This window comes from Myotis daubentonii, chromosome 13, assembly GCF_963259705.1.
Source record: "Myotis daubentonii chromosome 13, mMyoDau2.1, whole genome shotgun sequence".
Classification (NCBI taxonomy): domain Eukaryota; kingdom Metazoa; phylum Chordata; class Mammalia; order Chiroptera; family Vespertilionidae; genus Myotis; species Myotis daubentonii.
The window spans coordinates 61,782,009-61,798,742 of NC_081852.1; the positions used below are offsets into that span (position 1 = coordinate 61,782,009).

The 16,734-nt window shown below is 54.7% G+C and overlaps 1 protein-coding gene across 2 annotated transcripts in view; it reads right to left on the reverse strand.

Moving 5' to 3' along the window:
* Positions 1-16,734, reverse strand: part of DOCK1 (dedicator of cytokinesis 1) — a 288,665-nt gene that overhangs the window by 199,292 nt on the left and 72,639 nt on the right. For both annotated transcript variants that reach the window (XM_059661723.1, XM_059661724.1), the window contains exons 17-23: positions 15,902-16,005; positions 15,166-15,349; positions 12,940-13,037; positions 11,254-11,343; positions 10,854-10,954; positions 7,732-7,866; positions 4,332-4,440 (exon numbers count right to left, since the gene is read on the reverse strand). In XM_059661723.1, coding sequence (XP_059517706.1) covers positions 4,332-4,440; positions 7,732-7,866; positions 10,854-10,954; positions 11,254-11,343; positions 12,940-13,037; positions 15,166-15,349; positions 15,902-16,005 — 821 coding nt within the window. The remainder of the gene's footprint in view (positions 1-4,331; positions 4,441-7,731; positions 7,867-10,853; positions 10,955-11,253; positions 11,344-12,939; positions 13,038-15,165; positions 15,350-15,901; positions 16,006-16,734) is intronic.

Consider the following 16,734-nt stretch of genomic DNA (forward strand, 5'->3'; position numbering starts at 1 on the left):
CACCCTCGAGAGGGAGGGGCCCTCCAGGGCTCAAAACACCCGTGGAGCTCCTCCTGCCCTGCGAGGAAGCCACCGCGTGATTTGTGATTTCTGATCTGTATCCGTCATTATCCCTAACGCACTCAGACAGCTTCCCCCGAGGCCAGGAAACAACTCTCAGCTTATGCGTTTGTGAGAGGCTGCATCCCAGGCGAGAGCTCAGAAAGAGTCAACAAGCAACAAAAACTGATAAGGAAGAACCGAGGGTAAGATCGAAGGCGAGGACGCGGAATTCACTTCCAGCCAGGTTATGCCTTTCAAGGAAACAAAAGCTGCGCTTCTGGGTGAGCAACACTCGCCCAACAACGTATTTATTGAGATGACACACAGCCTGTGGGAACACAGTGCCTTCCGGTGAGGACGAGGCAGAAATGGCACCAGGAGGTGGCGAGATGGAACCCCAGGGACAGTCCCGGAAGGAAGCCAACCCTCACCATCTGTGCGCTGCCCGCCCCTGGGGGCTCAGATTCAATTAATCTGCACCCCAGGCCCCATGCATGCCCGCGGGGACCATGGCCAAGTGCCGGCTGACAGCCCACAGGACAGTGGAGGAGACAGAGGACCAGTGTTCCCATCCCGAGCTGAGCAGGAGGCACGGGAAGGAGCCTAAAGGGCAAAGAGCAGCCTTTTCCTAACGTGGGTGGAGACACATGAGCCGTTAGGAAGTAAGTGTAGTGCCTGCCAACCAGGATCTTGTTAGTGAAATCTGTTGGTTCAGAACAGACCAAAGGATACTGAGGACAAAACGCCCAAGTACATCACATGGAACCAAGGTCAGAATGTACACAGCAGCCACACACACACATATACACACTCACAGATACACACACACACTCATATACAAGCCCACACACACGTCCACCAAACATACACACATACACATACTCACATACACACATACTTACACAAACTCACACATACATACACAAACTCAACACATATACCAAACATACACACACACTCACACACAAACATATACACACATACACATGCTCACACATGTATACACATAGCACATACACTTATGCACACATATATGCACATACATGCACACATACACATACACACACGCACCAGGAATCTCTCTCTCACCGTAGACCATAGTCAGTGCTTCCCTCTCCAGAAAGTTCTGGAATGCTCAGCCCCAGACAGAAGAGGAGACTCCACGTCAGTCCCAGGACAGTGTCTAGTGTCTGTCAGGATCGCCCCAGAGTTGGAAGTAATCATCGGGGAACTGAGGGAAAACTGGCTGGGCCAGTTCTGACCACGAGGCCCCAAATGCCCCAAACCCACCTCTGCCAGAGCTCAGTGGTCAGGGCAGCCCCGCTGCCAACAGTGGTCGTGCCCGCGACCTCGGCCCCCAAGGCCTTCATGGCCGGCCCCATCTCACCCCTTACTCCCCGCAGGACACACCCAATTTGGGGGGATGCGGTCGAACTTTTGTCATTGCCTTACGAACGGACACTCCAGTCTGATGCCACGTTGGTGCTGAAGTTAAATATTAGCTGGAACTCCTCTTGCCTTGCCCTTCGTCGAGACATAAAACACGGCCGACGGCTCACACCTACCGGTGGCTGTGAGGCGGCTTCAGCTCTGAGAAGGCGACTGCAGGGTGCGGGCTCCCTGGGACACAGCAGCTCTCCACCCTCCAGCCCTGAATGTGGAGAGCGGCTACAGCGCTCGGACAGGTTCAAGCCTGGGGCTAATGGGAGGGCACGACCCTCTCGTGGCAAAGCCACGTGCAAGTCCCAGCACAGTTACAGCCAAAGGCTATGGCTGTGAGCTTGACCTTATGGTCCGCACCTGTGGGCCCACGTGGCTGAGTGATGTGGGCTGCGGGAGGGGCAGCAAGTAAACAGAGCTGGATCAGGTGCATGTAACTGAGTGGATTCGAAACCTGCGAGAACGTGTGACCACGCCCTTACTTTGCTCATGGAATCTGCTATAAAATAAAGACTTGGCTCGCAGGCCGTGGCGCTCTCTCCATCAGAGAGCAGCGTCCCACCCAGCCCCAGCTTTCTTCTCTCGTCCGTCTTCTCCATCCTTCACTGTCCCCTCCCCCCGCCTTCAGGCTCACCCATGGCCGTGCTGGCGCCGCACACCAAGGATCACACCGAAGGTCACCCCAAATAAAGCCGAGAAGGTTCCAGAGCATGCTGACCATCGAGTTGCAAATGGGGGGGCGGGGGGCAGTGGATCATCTCAAACATCAAAACAGCCAACAAGGGCCACCCCTGGGAGCCACGTCTAACCCGGAGCCATGCCAGGCTTTGCACGTTCTCTCTGAGCAAGATGAGTCACAATTGTATCTCCATTTCCACAGAGCAAAACTGAGAGTTAACACAACACAAAACGCCAGGACCCACGATGGGAACCCTTCATGCCAGGTGTCGAGACCACACCGACTGTGAAAGACCAAAATGCAGAAAGAGCAGCAAGCAGGAAGCGTTCCAAGTAGAACTCAGTCACCCGTGCTGCAGGCAGAAGGTTCCCATCATGGCGCCAACGTCACAGCAGTCACCCGTGTCTTCCACTGAACCGCTCAGGACGGGTCTGACACGCAGGGAAAGGAGCAGACACGAGCCAAGCCCCATCAAATGCAATAACATGAGAAGAGATTTAGAAATCTAAAAGCACAGGCCCAAACTCCCCGTGATTTCCAGCTATTCTTACGCTCCCCACCCGTTTCCCGAACGGCCACGGGGGTTCGCGGTCAGCGCCCTGAGCACGCTGCTCAGCTAATCCCCGGGACGAGGCGGGCCCACACCTGCTGCAGGCCCCGCTCCCAGCCCCGTCCACAGGCGACCGTCCACCACACGCCCGTGAAGATGGGGCGTCGCGCTGAGAAAGGAGCAGCCTGCCGACAGCGGCCGCCTCGGAGGCGAAAGGCTCCCCGGGACTTCATTCCTGTCGGTGACCCCGGCTCCGGTCTCAGCAGCCCTGAGGCACATGGAGCGTCTGTTCCCACGAACGGTGAGCGTTAGAGCTGGAAAGTCCCTTTCCCACAACATCTAAAGACACAGAGACGCATTCAGAAATCACCCATCAACAGGACACTAACAGGGAAGGTGAGCACAGAGGCAGGGACAGTGCTCAGCCGAGGGAAAGCCACCAGGAATCACGTGGGAGATTCCTCCCCTTTGAAGGAATTAGCACAGGCGGCAAACCACTCACTGCTCGGGCAGCAAATCGCCCACTTCACGGGCGGCAAACCGCTCACTGCTCGGGCAGCAAATCGCCCACTTCACGGGCAGCAAACCGCTCACTGCTCGGGCAGCAAATCGCCCACTTCATGGGCAGCAAATCGCCCACTTCACGGGCGGCAAACCGCTCACTGCTCGGGCAGCAAATCGCCCACTTCACGGGCAGCAAATTGCTAACTGCTCGGACAGCAAAGCGCCCACTTCAAGGGCAATAAACTGCTCACTGCTCAGCTCTATCTGCAGTGAGCCAGCGCCACAGAAATTGCCAGAACAGGGTGCCCGAGAGTGTGCAGGGCCAGGGGCTGCCCTGGGGGCCTCCTGGCACCTCCACACCAGGTGGCCCTAGGAGCCCTCAGAGCCCTGGAGATGAAGGCATCTTTCCTCCAAGGGCCAGAGGGTGAGAACCGGTCACCACAGGTGGTGAGAACAGCGGGAACATGGGGACCCGGATCCCTCTCTCTCCTGCGCAGGCGAAGGGTGCATTCACGGCTGAAGACAGGACACCGTTGGCTAGGCGTGACTGATGCCTGGGCACCAACAGCCCCACCTCCCACACCTGCTCAGAGACTGAAGCACCTGGCCCCTTACTCTCATCAAAGCCCCCATATTCACAAATAATAAAAGGGTAATATGCTAATTAGACCAAACGTCCTTCCAGGCGTCATTCCGGACATCCTTCTGGATGAAGCCGTGGCTGGAGTGAAGCAGCTCAGGTCCCGGGCACCTGCCGGCGGTGGCCAGAGAGAAGCCCGAGTCCCGGGTGCCAGAGGGAAACCAGTGCCAGCAGCCGGGGGAAGGAAGGCCTACCCTTGCATGAGTTTTCGTGCAGCGGCCTCTAGTATTCACAGAGAGAGAGTGCAGAACCTCCCACCTGGGAGCAGACACAGCAGAGTCAGCATTTAGAGGCCCCACAGAGGACAGCACCACCCCTCACGCAGGGGGCAGGGTCATGTGCGCCACAGAAGCCAGCCCGGGGCCTCCGCCCAAGTCCAAGCCTGGCAGGATGAGCAGCCGCTCCTCCCAGCGGCCCAGGAGCCCTGCAGCCGGGGCTGGCCTAGAGCGTGGCCGTGGCGGCGAGCAAGGGCCTACCTTCACCCTGAGGGTCTGGTCCGACATGCTGCTCATCATGGCGCTGATGGACCGGAACAGCTGCAGGAGGGACTCCATGAAGTCGGCCTCACCCTTGTTCTCGTAGAGCCTGCAAAGGAACACGCTGTGGGGCCGCGGCGCCTCACCCCCAGGGTGCCTGCGTCTCCGGCCACCAAGGTGCTGTTCGGGCGGCCGTTCGAGTATGAGTGATCTTGGGACATCCCCGAGCCAGGAGGCGCTGGGAAATGAGACTGCGCTGCACCACCGGCCATGGAGACGCCTGCGCCTCCAAGAAGCTGGTTTTCAAGCCCACTATGTATTGTTTTCCTCACTGTCACATGACCCAGTGTGTAAACCTGAAAAACACAGAAACGTCTGGAAAGGGGGGAAGGAGGTAAATAGAGAGAAAGGGTGAGAGGAAGGACGGATGGAGAACTTCAGCTTTAATTCTATCCCACAGAAGTGACAGCGTTAATATTCGGGTGTATTTCCTGCCAGTGGTTTTATTTTATTTTTAAATATTTTTATTGATTTTAGGAAAAGAAAGGGAGACATAGAAACATCAATGATGAGAGAGAATCATTGATCGGCCACCTCCTGCACGCCCCCTACTGGGGATCAAGTCCACAACCCCAGCAAGTGCCCTGGACTAGAATTGAACCTGGTAACCTTCAGGCCTCAGGCCGATGCTCTATCCATTGAACCACACCAGCTAGGGCCTGCCAGTGGTTTTAAACTTTTAATATTACATAATTGGGTCACAGAGACACTTAATTGCCTAAATTTAACATAACCTTATAACCACTTGAAAATGATACCATAACAGTAAACTTGAAATCACTTTATTTTAAAGAAATGATACCAGACAAATTCATTCATCGCAGAATTGGTGCTGATGGGAAAACTTGCAAGTGGTGGCGCATAGTCAGGAAATGGATAGATGAGTAAGTATCGCATGGGTTTCATGTATGCAAATATAAGGTGCTAACTGTGAGTAAGTTTCATCTATAAATTACTTATTAGCCGTTACTTCAAGTTGCTGTGTCATGAAGAAGCAATGCATTTGCATTTTAAAGTATTGCAACTCAGATGCTTTATTAACAGAGATGAGTCTCCTGCCTAATTAAAAGCACCTCTTACCTGAAGACTCGTGTACAAGGCAAAACTTTGTAAACTGACAATTAATTACCCTGGAGGTATTTATCTTATATTTAAATGAGTCCCTCTGCAAAGTAAGAAACTGTCTAAAATGGGGAACTGTGACCTCGCCTGTCTGTAAAGGGTTTTCAAGCAGGCGTTGGTTTCAATGGCGCACCGAGCAATTAAAATCACGGAGCCAAGCCAGGCCAGGCCGGCGAGCTCAGTGGTTGAGCATCGACCTATGAACCAGGAGGTCATGGTTCGATTCCAGGTCAGGGCACAGGCCAGGGTTGCGGGCTCAATCCCCAGTGTGGGGCGTGCAGGAGGCAGCCGATCAATGATCCTCTCTCATCACTGATGTTTCTATCTCTCTCTCCCTCTTCCTTCCTCTCTGAAATCAATAAAAATATATAAACATTTTTTTTAAAAAAATCACGGAGTCATGCGTGTCTGCCTGCAGGTGACAGGGAAAGGTGCTTGGGGGCTGACAGAAACACTGGTGAGTCGATCCGCACCCCTCGGGTTACCTGCCAGTTCCTGCGACTTTATGGGTCAGGAGACTAAAAGCAAAAGTGAAAACCTCTGTACATCGGAGTGGAGTTTTTGTCAGTCTCCAGAGAAAAGGAATAGAGTGCTGGAAACGCCAGGGAGATGGCCCCAGAGGACACAGCTGGCTCTATGCTGAAAACCCAGGAGGATGAGGGGCCACTACTGTAGACCGAGGCTCAGTGAGGCCACCCGCAGGCGCGACTCGGCACAGCCTGTCCAGCAAGGGCTCGGCCCGCTGCTCTGCCTGGAGGGGACGGAGGGGCCGCTCTGAAAGGAGGCGGCGTCACCTGGCGCCTTCACAGGCTGACATACACTGTCCTGCATTCAAACAAAAATGACTACGCACAGACCCACGGCCACTCAAGGAGGGAAGAAAGCCAGTGGCCACATCTACAGTGATCAAGATACTGTAGTTAGGCAACCAGAAAGTCAAGGAAATATAATGAGTGTACTTTAAAGAGCAAAGGGTAAACACATAGGAAGATGGAAACATGGAAAGTAGAGAGAGGGAGAGAAGAGAAGCTTAGGTGGAAAATTTTAGGAGATAAAAAAATAAATCAAACTTGTAAACCTAAGAAATGTAATATCTAAAATGATGGAAACCGAGAGAGGGCAGAAGAATCTGGGGGAAGAAAACAGCTGCCCGCCGAGACCTCACAGGAATGGAAATGTCCTCCACACACAAGGACGAAGTACAGGACCTGCCGGAAGCAGCTTCCTGGGAGGAGAGGGGGTCTCCGCTCTCCCCTCTCGGTCTCACCGGACAAAGCCAAAGGTCCCCTGTTGACCCGCCTGGAGGTGGAAGGAGGGAGGGGGAGCCAGAGGCGGTCGGGGCATAAGTCGATGAATAAAACCCATCCTCATTCCTCGCTCCACGGAATGTCCTAAGGATTCATTCACAAGGAAGGACGAGATCTTTGTCTACAACCCGCCTCTTACTTTCGTTGCCCAGGAAATGACACACCATGACAAATCTGGGGCAACTTATCCCTGACCAGTAACTACGCACAGAGCTAACACCAGGGGACAGGTGGAAACCCCACAGCGCGGGAACGCCGGCGGGGAGCCCGCCAGGACCCCTTCAGGAGCGTGAGCCGGGGCCTGACCAGGAGGCGGCTGTTTGCGGCTTTCCGGTTCACGGGATGCGCCCGCCCACGCAGACAACACAGACAAACAGAAACCCCACAAGCGCCCCTGCTGTCAGCAATCTCTCTGTGGGTTCCCCGGGGAAGCAAGCGTCTCCTGGCCAGAGATTTAAAGCCGCTGTCCTCATTTCTACACAAAACGAGCTCTCTGAAAACAACAGCCAGGATGGACGGGCATCGCGAGGGAGGGAGAGAGCGGCGTGACCACGGTAAGTTCGGTATCTTCATCGCCAAGGTGCTCCCTCCTGTTCTCTAGCAGAATAGTTACTGCCAAGTGCCCGGGAATTTTGCGAAGCTGCTGCGTTCCATGAAAATACAGCAGGCCCTTCACGAAACAAGACAAAAAAAACCTCTGCGTTCCTGCCGCGAGCCCCGCTGTTTTTCTCCCCAGGTAATCCCCGCGCTGCAGCCAAGCGATGGCGGGCCCTGTCACTGCTCTGCCATCCTAGCCCCAAGGCAAGGAGGAAAGGGGAGAGGAAGAGGGAGGGAAAGGGAAAGAGGGGGGACAGGAGCGGGAAACCCAGGAGCCCCCAGCGGAGCCCGCCCACCCGCCCGGCGACACCTACTGGTTGAAGAGCACGCGGGAGCGCACGATGAACTTGAAGATGTACTCCAGGGCCTTCATCGCTTTGTACAGCTGCTCGTTGACTCCCGGCTTCTCGGCGTTGTCCACGTAGTTCCGCAACACTTTCGTCAGCTTCCTGTTCACGGTGGAAACACAATTAATAAGTTCCCCAAATCACAGCCCGCGGCGCGGCCCTGGCCCAGAGAGATCCCCCGGGGGGTGAGTTTGATTTGGGTTCACACCTCCCGGCGTATGCACATTTGTAAAATGCGTTCTAAACGGATGGAAAGGGACCCCGAGAGCAGCTCTCAGAAGAGTGCGATCGGAGCGCTTCCTACGTCTGAGATGTGGCCCTGAGCACTGGAATGTATTATGTGACTTACTCCTCACAACAGCTCGATGAGGCAAGTAGTGGGTATTACCGCTGATCGGCAAGGGAAGACGCCCCGGTGCGGATGTGCAAACCAGCTTCCCCGACGTGAAATAAAAACATCAAAGGATTTTCTTTCTAGCCCAAGTGAGGCACCAAAGAAAATCTCCGCAAAAGGACATTAAACTGAAAATGGTCTGGAACGAGATAATGCTCGCACAACATTGGATTCACTAAGTGCTAAAAGTGTATATGGACCTGAACACTTGAGAACGGTTTAAAATGGTACCTTCTGTGTTATGTGCGTTTTACCGAAATGTTAAGAAGGCATTGCACGAAATAGTATTTGTTATTGGGGACCACTTCAGCCACCTCTAGTGCGTTTTCTAAAACTAGGCTATTTACACTCAAAATGAAAATTTTACAGCCCATTTTTCAAATAGCAAATATTCTTAATTTTTGATGAGTTTTCTAAGAGGCTTCATATAAAAGACTATAAACATTTTATGAGAACATGGGTATTACATGAAAAGTTTTGTGAATTTTATTTTACATTTTCTAATAGAATTGCACACATTTAGTTTTAAAAGTATAAGGACTCTACTTCTCTTAGAGAGTCGATATCCTTATAAATTGTCAACCAAAAACAAGTGACTCCCTAACATGAAAACATTTCAAGCCTTTTGTCATGATAATAGAAGTTTACAAAGTTTATAATATACCAAAATTGGTCAGAATTATTCTTAAATTTTTCCATACCATGACATAAGTAATTATAGACAGTTGGTACAAATAAAGTCCATATTAAAAGTCTGATTTTAATTCACAGCTTCATACGTTAGATGAAGTGCTTAAGCCAAAGGTCGTTTTTTAAAACAATCCCTGTTACAAGTAAAACAAAGAGCATCAAAACTTTTCTATTTTCCTGGAATTCAGAAACCAGAAAGTTCAAATGGTAGTAAATTTGCTCCAAGTAAAAGAGTATAAGAGCAAGTTAATTAGAAACCAAACAAACACTGGTGGTGTAGGTTCTCAAAACATGAGACGAATGTTCCTTTTCCACAAAGTGAAGATATCCTTTTCGGCCGATTACAGAGACTGAACTAGGGCAGCGGTCGCCAACCGGTGGTCCGTGAGATCCGAAAGGTTGGCGACCACTGAACTAGAGCGCGCCGATTCGCAGTGGAGTGCATCATCGCTGGAAGATAAAACTGTACTTTCTGCTCCTCCCACTGACTCACTGGCCACCAGGCCCACTTTCCCGAGGCCCCTCCTTCCCCCAACGACGGGCCGAGCCAACACGCGGATCCCAGTGCAGCGGGGCACGTGGTTCCAAAACCAGGAATGAAGTTCCCAGTCTAATCAGAGAAGAGCTGCGTGGCCACATTTCAATAAAAAAGCAGAACTGCCAAAGTGACGCACGAGAAGGTCACGTCACATTCAGGCCGCTTCCCTACACCCGCCCGCTTGTTTGAGGTTGTGTTTGCGTTGCCACAGCGAGGGGGAGGGGCGGTAAGGAACTGTCCAGAGTGCAGGCAAGGGGCCTCGCCACCGACAGACCACGTGTTGTGAGCACGTGTTTAAGCACATGTGTTGTAAGCACACGTGTGTTAGCAAGTGAGCACAGGGCTCACCCAAGCTGGCTCGGGGTGCTTGGCAGGGCAGCGCTGCCCACTCGAGGCACCGCCCACGCCACAGGCATCAAGGCGTACACGAAAGAATCCAGGGCCAGGACTGCGGCGTCAGACCTCTGACCTTGAGTGCAGGGCTGTACCCAGGCAAGGACTCGGTCCAGGCACAGATGGGAGCTTTGACCAACTGAATGGCACCAAAGACAATCCCCCTCCAGGGGATGTTGTGAACAAAAGGAGGTCAAACCGCTATGCTGTACACCTGGAACTAATATAACCTTGTTTGTCAAACTATAATGTTTTAAAACGAATTTTAAAAAGACATTATTTAAATCTCTTTTCTCACTGCAACTCGCACAATTAAAATTTTGAATGTCCGTGACCCCCACTGTGAGAGATAGACGGTAACTAACTCGTCATAGGATGCTAATAATACTGAAACCTCACACACCTACGATCGTGCCCATTTTACAGATGAGAAGACTGAAACCCAGAGGGGTGAAGCACCTGAGAGCTTCCAGGAAGCCCTGGTGGCTGGGCTCCAGGACTGCGCCACTCACACCAGGTGAGCAGCGTCTGGGGCCCGGCCTCCCCCCGCCCTCTGGTGTGTGTGAGACCCACAGGGGCGCCTATGGGGGTGTGGGGGTTGGTCAAGAGCAGTTGAGTGGGCACGAAGAATCCAAGTGAGTCACAGCTGCAGCTTTGCAACAAAAGGGAACGCATCCTTTAAAGAGCAAAAAGCTACACTGAAAAGCTCCACACTGACTTCTATTCCCTCAAAGCAAGCAATGATGTCCCACAAGAACACATGCATCCAAGCTGGTGGGGAAGCCGCATGCCCCCGTCTCTCAGGGTCATCGAACATGAATTGAAAACGTCAGGTAAGTAGAAGATGGGGGAGAAGAGAAAGAATGTATTCCAGAACGACCAGGATGTACTACGTAACTCCGCTGGTCAGACTTTTAGCTCTCTGAAGAGGGAAATACTAATAAAAATTCCCCCAGCAAATTCAGAGCTGAGGCGGGGACCGTGCAGTTGTAGATAAAAAGGACATGAAGGTGACCCTTAACAAGAAGCACACATAAAAAGCGTTCTGGTTTTAAAACAACCCAGAGAACTTACGTGTAGGCTAGCGTCGCACTGAAGTGCTTCTTAATGTAGGTTTCCAGCACGGGGTTGAAGTGCTGGAACTTCCTGTCGGCAATGAGTCCGATGATGAACACCTGGGAGTGAACCGGCCGTGTCGTTAGTAAGATGAGGCCAGCCCGCGGGCATCTTCACCTGATCCTTCCGCCCTGGGACCCAGGGAACTCCGAGACGTTCGGACAGAAGTTGGTCAGCCAGCTGACCTCCTCCTGCCCTAGGAACGGCATTTGCCCAAGCGGAGCTGCTGAAGGAGACCCCCTAGCTCTCCCGGATTGCTTGGATTGGATGCACGGGGAAACGCTTTCGAGGTCACCGCGATACGTCCCCTACGGACGTGCCTCTAACGTCTGAGTGGAGGACAGGACAGGCCTCTTACCAGAGCATCGAACACGAGCGTGTCGAAGGTCTCGCTCTCCGAGTTCTCCATCATGATGTTGAACAGCGCGTCCAGGGTGTCCTGGAGGAACTGCGGAGACACGGCGTGGGGTGGGCTCAGCGCCTCGCCAGCCGGGCTCTGAGCCCTGGCCCTGCTCTCATGCCCACCTGGGCCGGGCGCCACCTACGACGCTGCTCACTTCAGGGATATTTCCAGCCAGTAGAGGCCGAGACAAACACCGGAGATCGGTGACCTCAGAACAAAGATGCGGGTGAGCCGAGTCCAGCGATGGGACTGGCCGCAGGGGGAGGCCCCAGGGCCCCGCCCGCGGGACTTTCCAACCCTCTCCTGCTTTGCACCATCTGGTGACCAAGGGCTCACCAGCACTTGCTTTTGTATCATTTGTCCCCATGTTCAGATTGTAAGATCCTTGCAAAGGTCAAAACTCTGCCATCTGTGAACAGCCCGATGTGACTGCCAACAGCCTCTCCAGCTGCCAAGCCCGGCCCGTCACGGTTCACCCAGCGTCCCTGCAGCAGGTCCACCAGAAAAGGGACAGCATCGCAGCACAGAGCGTGACAGCGGGAGCCGTGGCCGCCTGGTTCATCCGCATGCAGCGCAGGGCTGCGGGATACGAGCCCCGCGAAGGGCGTCCCGTACACGGGCTGCGAGAGGGCTTCTCTGGACAGCCACCCTCCGTGGACAGCGCCCCTCCGCGGACAGCCATCCTCTCTCTAAGACTACCCACTGGAGAACCAAAATCACCATTTTCCTGTTACACCAGAATGGGAGACGGTATCTTTTGCTGAGCAAGGACCTTCCTCAGTCTATCACAGTGTCATCACTCTACTACTCCTTTAGGTAGACAGAAGGAAGGCCTTGAATAGGTGGGAATAACCCACAGTCTATGGGTGTCCTTAAACAGAGGAGGAGGAGCCCCGCTAAGTAAATCGGGGACCCCCCACCCACCCCGGGGACTGGCTCCCCGTAACGCCATGTGCCTGAGACAAGTCGGTTCCAGGCCTACAGGGCGTATTGGACACGCTGGTGAGGGGAGGGGTGGACAGGTCGCCTGGCCTGAAGGGTCCCCCAGCCTGAGGGGTCCCCAGTGCACAGGGAGCAGAGGGAGAGAGGCGAACGTTCCCAGGGATGAGCAATCGGATCTGAAAACAGATCAGATCGGGGACGGGAGAACAAGGCGAGATAGCTGCTGATTTCCCCTGGTAAGTGTGACCAGACCAGCAGAAACACACTGATTCCTGAGGTGACGAGGGACTTAAACATGACGGGGGACAAAGTTCCATTAACTGTGCGTCTCCTGGAGTTGTGTTAACGTACTCCCCCGGCTCCCTGGGAGTCGGGGCGCCTACAGAACCAGGGAAACGGGTTAGGGTGCCGTTAACAGGGTCAGCGCCTGAGCCGGCGGGGACCTGGAACGATGGCCCAAGCCGGGGACGCGGGGGGATGTTTCAGCACCTGCGAAGTTCGGAAAGTGGACGACGATATTCATTGGTACCGACGATGACCATCTCGCTGTTTATTTAAGGCCATTTCACGTGATTAATTTTCACAGAGATAAGACAGTCGTCCCTCTGAAAGCAGGGGGGCTGTGTGTGTGGGCGGGGGAGGGGGATAGTCGCCCCAGCCCCGCCCCGCGCTGCCCCGCCCCGGCCCTGCCCCGCTCACCTTGACCACCTCCCCGCCGTCCACCTTCATGAGCTGGCGCAGGTTCTGCTGCAGCAGGTTGGTGTTGGAGCGCCACTTGAGGAGGCCCAGCAGGTCCACTGGAACAGAAGCCAGGTCAGCCCGGGGCCGGGCCCCCTCCCCTCGCCCCCGAGGCCCTCTGCCAGGTCCTCCACACGCGTCTCAAACAGCGAAATCAACCCCCTCGGAATCCTCCCAGCTGAATGTGCCGCCGCGCCCTCCGCCCCCGGCAGCTGGATTCGGGATTCCCAGCTCATTCGCCAAGAAGTGAGCTCCACGGAACAGCTCCAAAAAGCCACTGGGGGCCTGCGGGCCACCCTGGGCTGTCACCCACAGGCGGCCCGGGAGGGGCCCGCCCCCTGTGCGTCCCGGCCTCCTCTCCCACGTCTCCGAATGAGACAACTTTTCCATAAAATAATGTGAGAGAGCTCCATCAATTCAGGGCCTGGGGCTGCGAGCTGACAGGACTGAGAGGTGAGGGGGGCGGGGGGGAACTGGCCCACGGAGACCCTGCTGCCCTGAGCTCCTGCCCTCACGCAGGCCTGGCCGGCCATGGCTGGTCCTCACGGCTGTGTTTCTGTTTTCTAGCTGCCAAATCACAAACTGAATGTGTCTGGGGCCTTACAGGCTGAAGGTGGAGGACGCAGGAGTCCAGAAAGGATGTCCGGGCAGCCCGCTGCCCCCGCAGGCAGGGAGGCAGAGTCCAGGGCCCCTCTGGGGAAGGTGAGGGGTCTACGCAGTTTCGCGTGAAGTTATTTCACTACCAGTCACGTGAGGACACACAACGGGCACAGTGCGCCTGACTAGCGATGCTCACAGGCAATAAGTTTCAGCTAAAGAACCGTCTCTGTGAGAAAAACCCAGGAAACACCGAAAAGACCAATATCATTTGGGCAATAGGTGGAATGTCCGGGAACACAAGACACCAATGGAATTGAAGAATAAAACCACAGAACAGGCATACATGTGATGAGCCCCAAAACATACATCTTCGCCCTGACCGGTTTGGCTCAGTGGATAGAGCGCCGGCCTGCGGACTGAAGGGTCCCAGGTTCGATTCTGGTCGGGGGCATGTACCTTGGTTGCGGGCACATCCCCAGTGGGAGGTGTGCAGGAGGCAGCTGATCGATGTTTCTAACTCTCTATCCCTCTCCCTCCCTCTCTGAAAAAAATCAATAAAAATATTTTTTAAAAAAACAGCAAAAGCAAAAACATACATCCTTGTTTGCGTGACCTTACGGCGTGTATAGCTGACAGTTAAAACGGCGACATGAAAAGGGCACAGCACCCCAAATAGTGGTGGATATGCCAAGCCCAGCCTCCAACATGCCGCCCCGGGGACCAAAGAGACGATCAGGAATTGAAGATGTGGGCGCTCATGGGGACAGCATTTCCCGTGACTTCACTTTGGATCACAAATGAAAACATGTTAGCTGTCCCCATGAGCGCCCACATCTTCAATTCCTGATCGTCTCTTTGGTCCTCATTCTGGGTGCCATGCTGTTTCCTCCTGGCCCTGCCGCTTCATCCTTGCACCGCCCCTGTGCGTCTGGTAACCTGGTACCCGCAGGCGGAGCAGCCTGGCCCGCCCAGCAGGGGGTCATGAGACACCATCTGAGGCTGGGTCACAGCCACGCTTTGATGTGTGTCCATCAGCAGGGGGCGCCTTACCTCCCTGTTGGGGGGACTAGAAATGGCATCAAAACCAGCTTTTAAAAATAAAGGGAAATGGTCATTTTCTCGAAGGCCAGCTGGGGGAGGGGGACACACAGAAAGTGGGCGCCTGGCACCCTACAGAGGCCTCACAAAGCCCTTTGAGGCAGACACTGTAACAAAGGAACATCGCAACGCAGAAAACAAGGTTTGCAGCACCAAGTTCAAGGTCATTCTAGAGTTAGCGCAGGGCTGGGGGTCAACCCCGGTTGTCGGTCTGACTCCCAGTCCTGTGGATTTCACCTTAGGCCATTTTTCTCCCTTTGGCCACGAAAAGCTTTTCTGAATGTAAATCCATGGCTTGATCTCTCTTTAAGGTTAATCTCAGATCCGATTCAGAGCGTGGATTTTAAATCCGAGGGATGTCACCCCCTCTCCTCGTCCCTCGACATCCGCAGGGACCACTACTGAGGAGAGCGGGAATGACGGGCCGGCCTGAAGCAGGGCCAGGGTCGGCGGGGGAGACGGTGTCGGGCGAGGCGCCGCCACACTCACCGTTCTGTGTGAGCTTCGTGGAGCAGACGAGGGTGCTGATCTGGAAGGAGTCTTTGCTGATGGTGCAGCTGCCCAGGCTCTGCATGCCCTTGCCCGTGGCCGAGTGGCCCTTCTCCTCCAGCTCCGCCTTCGTGGAGGGCAGGCTCAGGTACGTGGCCACGTCTTCTAGCTTCTTCGCTTCGGCCTGCGGGTTGGGGGATGGACGCCACCATCAGCCGCCCACGGCTTTTCTCTCTATCCCTCCTTAGCCCTAATCTTTTTCACCATCGTGGAGTTTGCTCTTTATCATCTGCTAAACTGTTTATCCTAATGATTCCTCTAATTCCTGGAGATTAGATCACGTTAACAAGAGCGTTTCTTTACACAGCACCTGTCCATCCTCTCCTCTCAGAAGGAGCAGCTGCAGGACGGTCACGGGATGTGTGCGTTTGCATAATTACATGTCCCTGGACAGCAGCTTCCCCCCAAGGAGATGTCACTCAGGCCAGGCGGCCCGGGAGGGAATGGAGCAGCAGCCTCGGCAGCCCTGACCGTCCCCCGCCTCCCTTACCCCATCCCCCCGCCTACTGTATTCTGTCCCCAGCCTACCTCATCCCGTCCCCTGCCTACCTTATCCTGTCCCCTGCCTACCTTATCCCGTCCCCTGCCTACCTTATCCTGTCCTCCGCCTAACTTATCCTGACCCCCAGCCTACTATCCTGAGCCCAGGCCTACCTTATCCCGACCCCCGGCCTACCTTGTAGACAATGAGGTCGTGCTCGCCATCCCTCAGCGTCGTCCCGTCGTATCTCATCAGCTTCACAAACGCCAGTGCAAATATTTTCTCGGATTTATCCTTGGCTGCAAAGAAATCGATAACCATCTCCCACGGCTGCCGTGGCCACGTCACGTCAGAAACGTCAGATGCCACCAGGGCTACCTTCACGGACAACCTGACAGAACTGCCCTGAAAGGAAGCGTAAGTGGAGAGAGACCAGGTCACCAGTAGGAGACGCTTCTCCTGCAGGGATGGGCGGTGCCCGAGTCAACCTGAGTTCCAAGCGAGCGATCCCCGTCAGAATCTCAGGGAGGCGCCAGCTGGAGGAACGAGGAGCTGACTCGAGAGGGAAGGGCCCAGGCCACCAGGAGGATGTGGAAGAAGAGCCTGCAAGACCGGAAACCAGGAGTGACACCAGGAAAGTGATACTAAGGAGACCGCGTGCCCGTAACGCACGGACACACACAGTGGGAACAGGCAGGGTCTGCAGACACAAGGCCATCGTCAACGGCAGCCGGAGGGCAGCCCATTCACTGCGACACTGGCTCTCGATGGGAAAGACCAGATTGGTCGATTCCTACCGGGCCCCGCGCACTGACATTAACCGCAGGCAGACTGAGGGGGAGCTCTTCTCCTGGGCAGGGACGTGCTTCCGCCAGGCACACACGCGAGACGTGTCCCTCCCCGCCAGCGAATGTCTGCTGGTCCCGTGTGTGAGCCAGTGACCAGCCGCTGAAACAGCGAGCGAGTAGCCTGGTCCACGCTCCCCTCGCCGGCCTTGCTGTTCTTCATAGTTTATGGACTGAATGGCG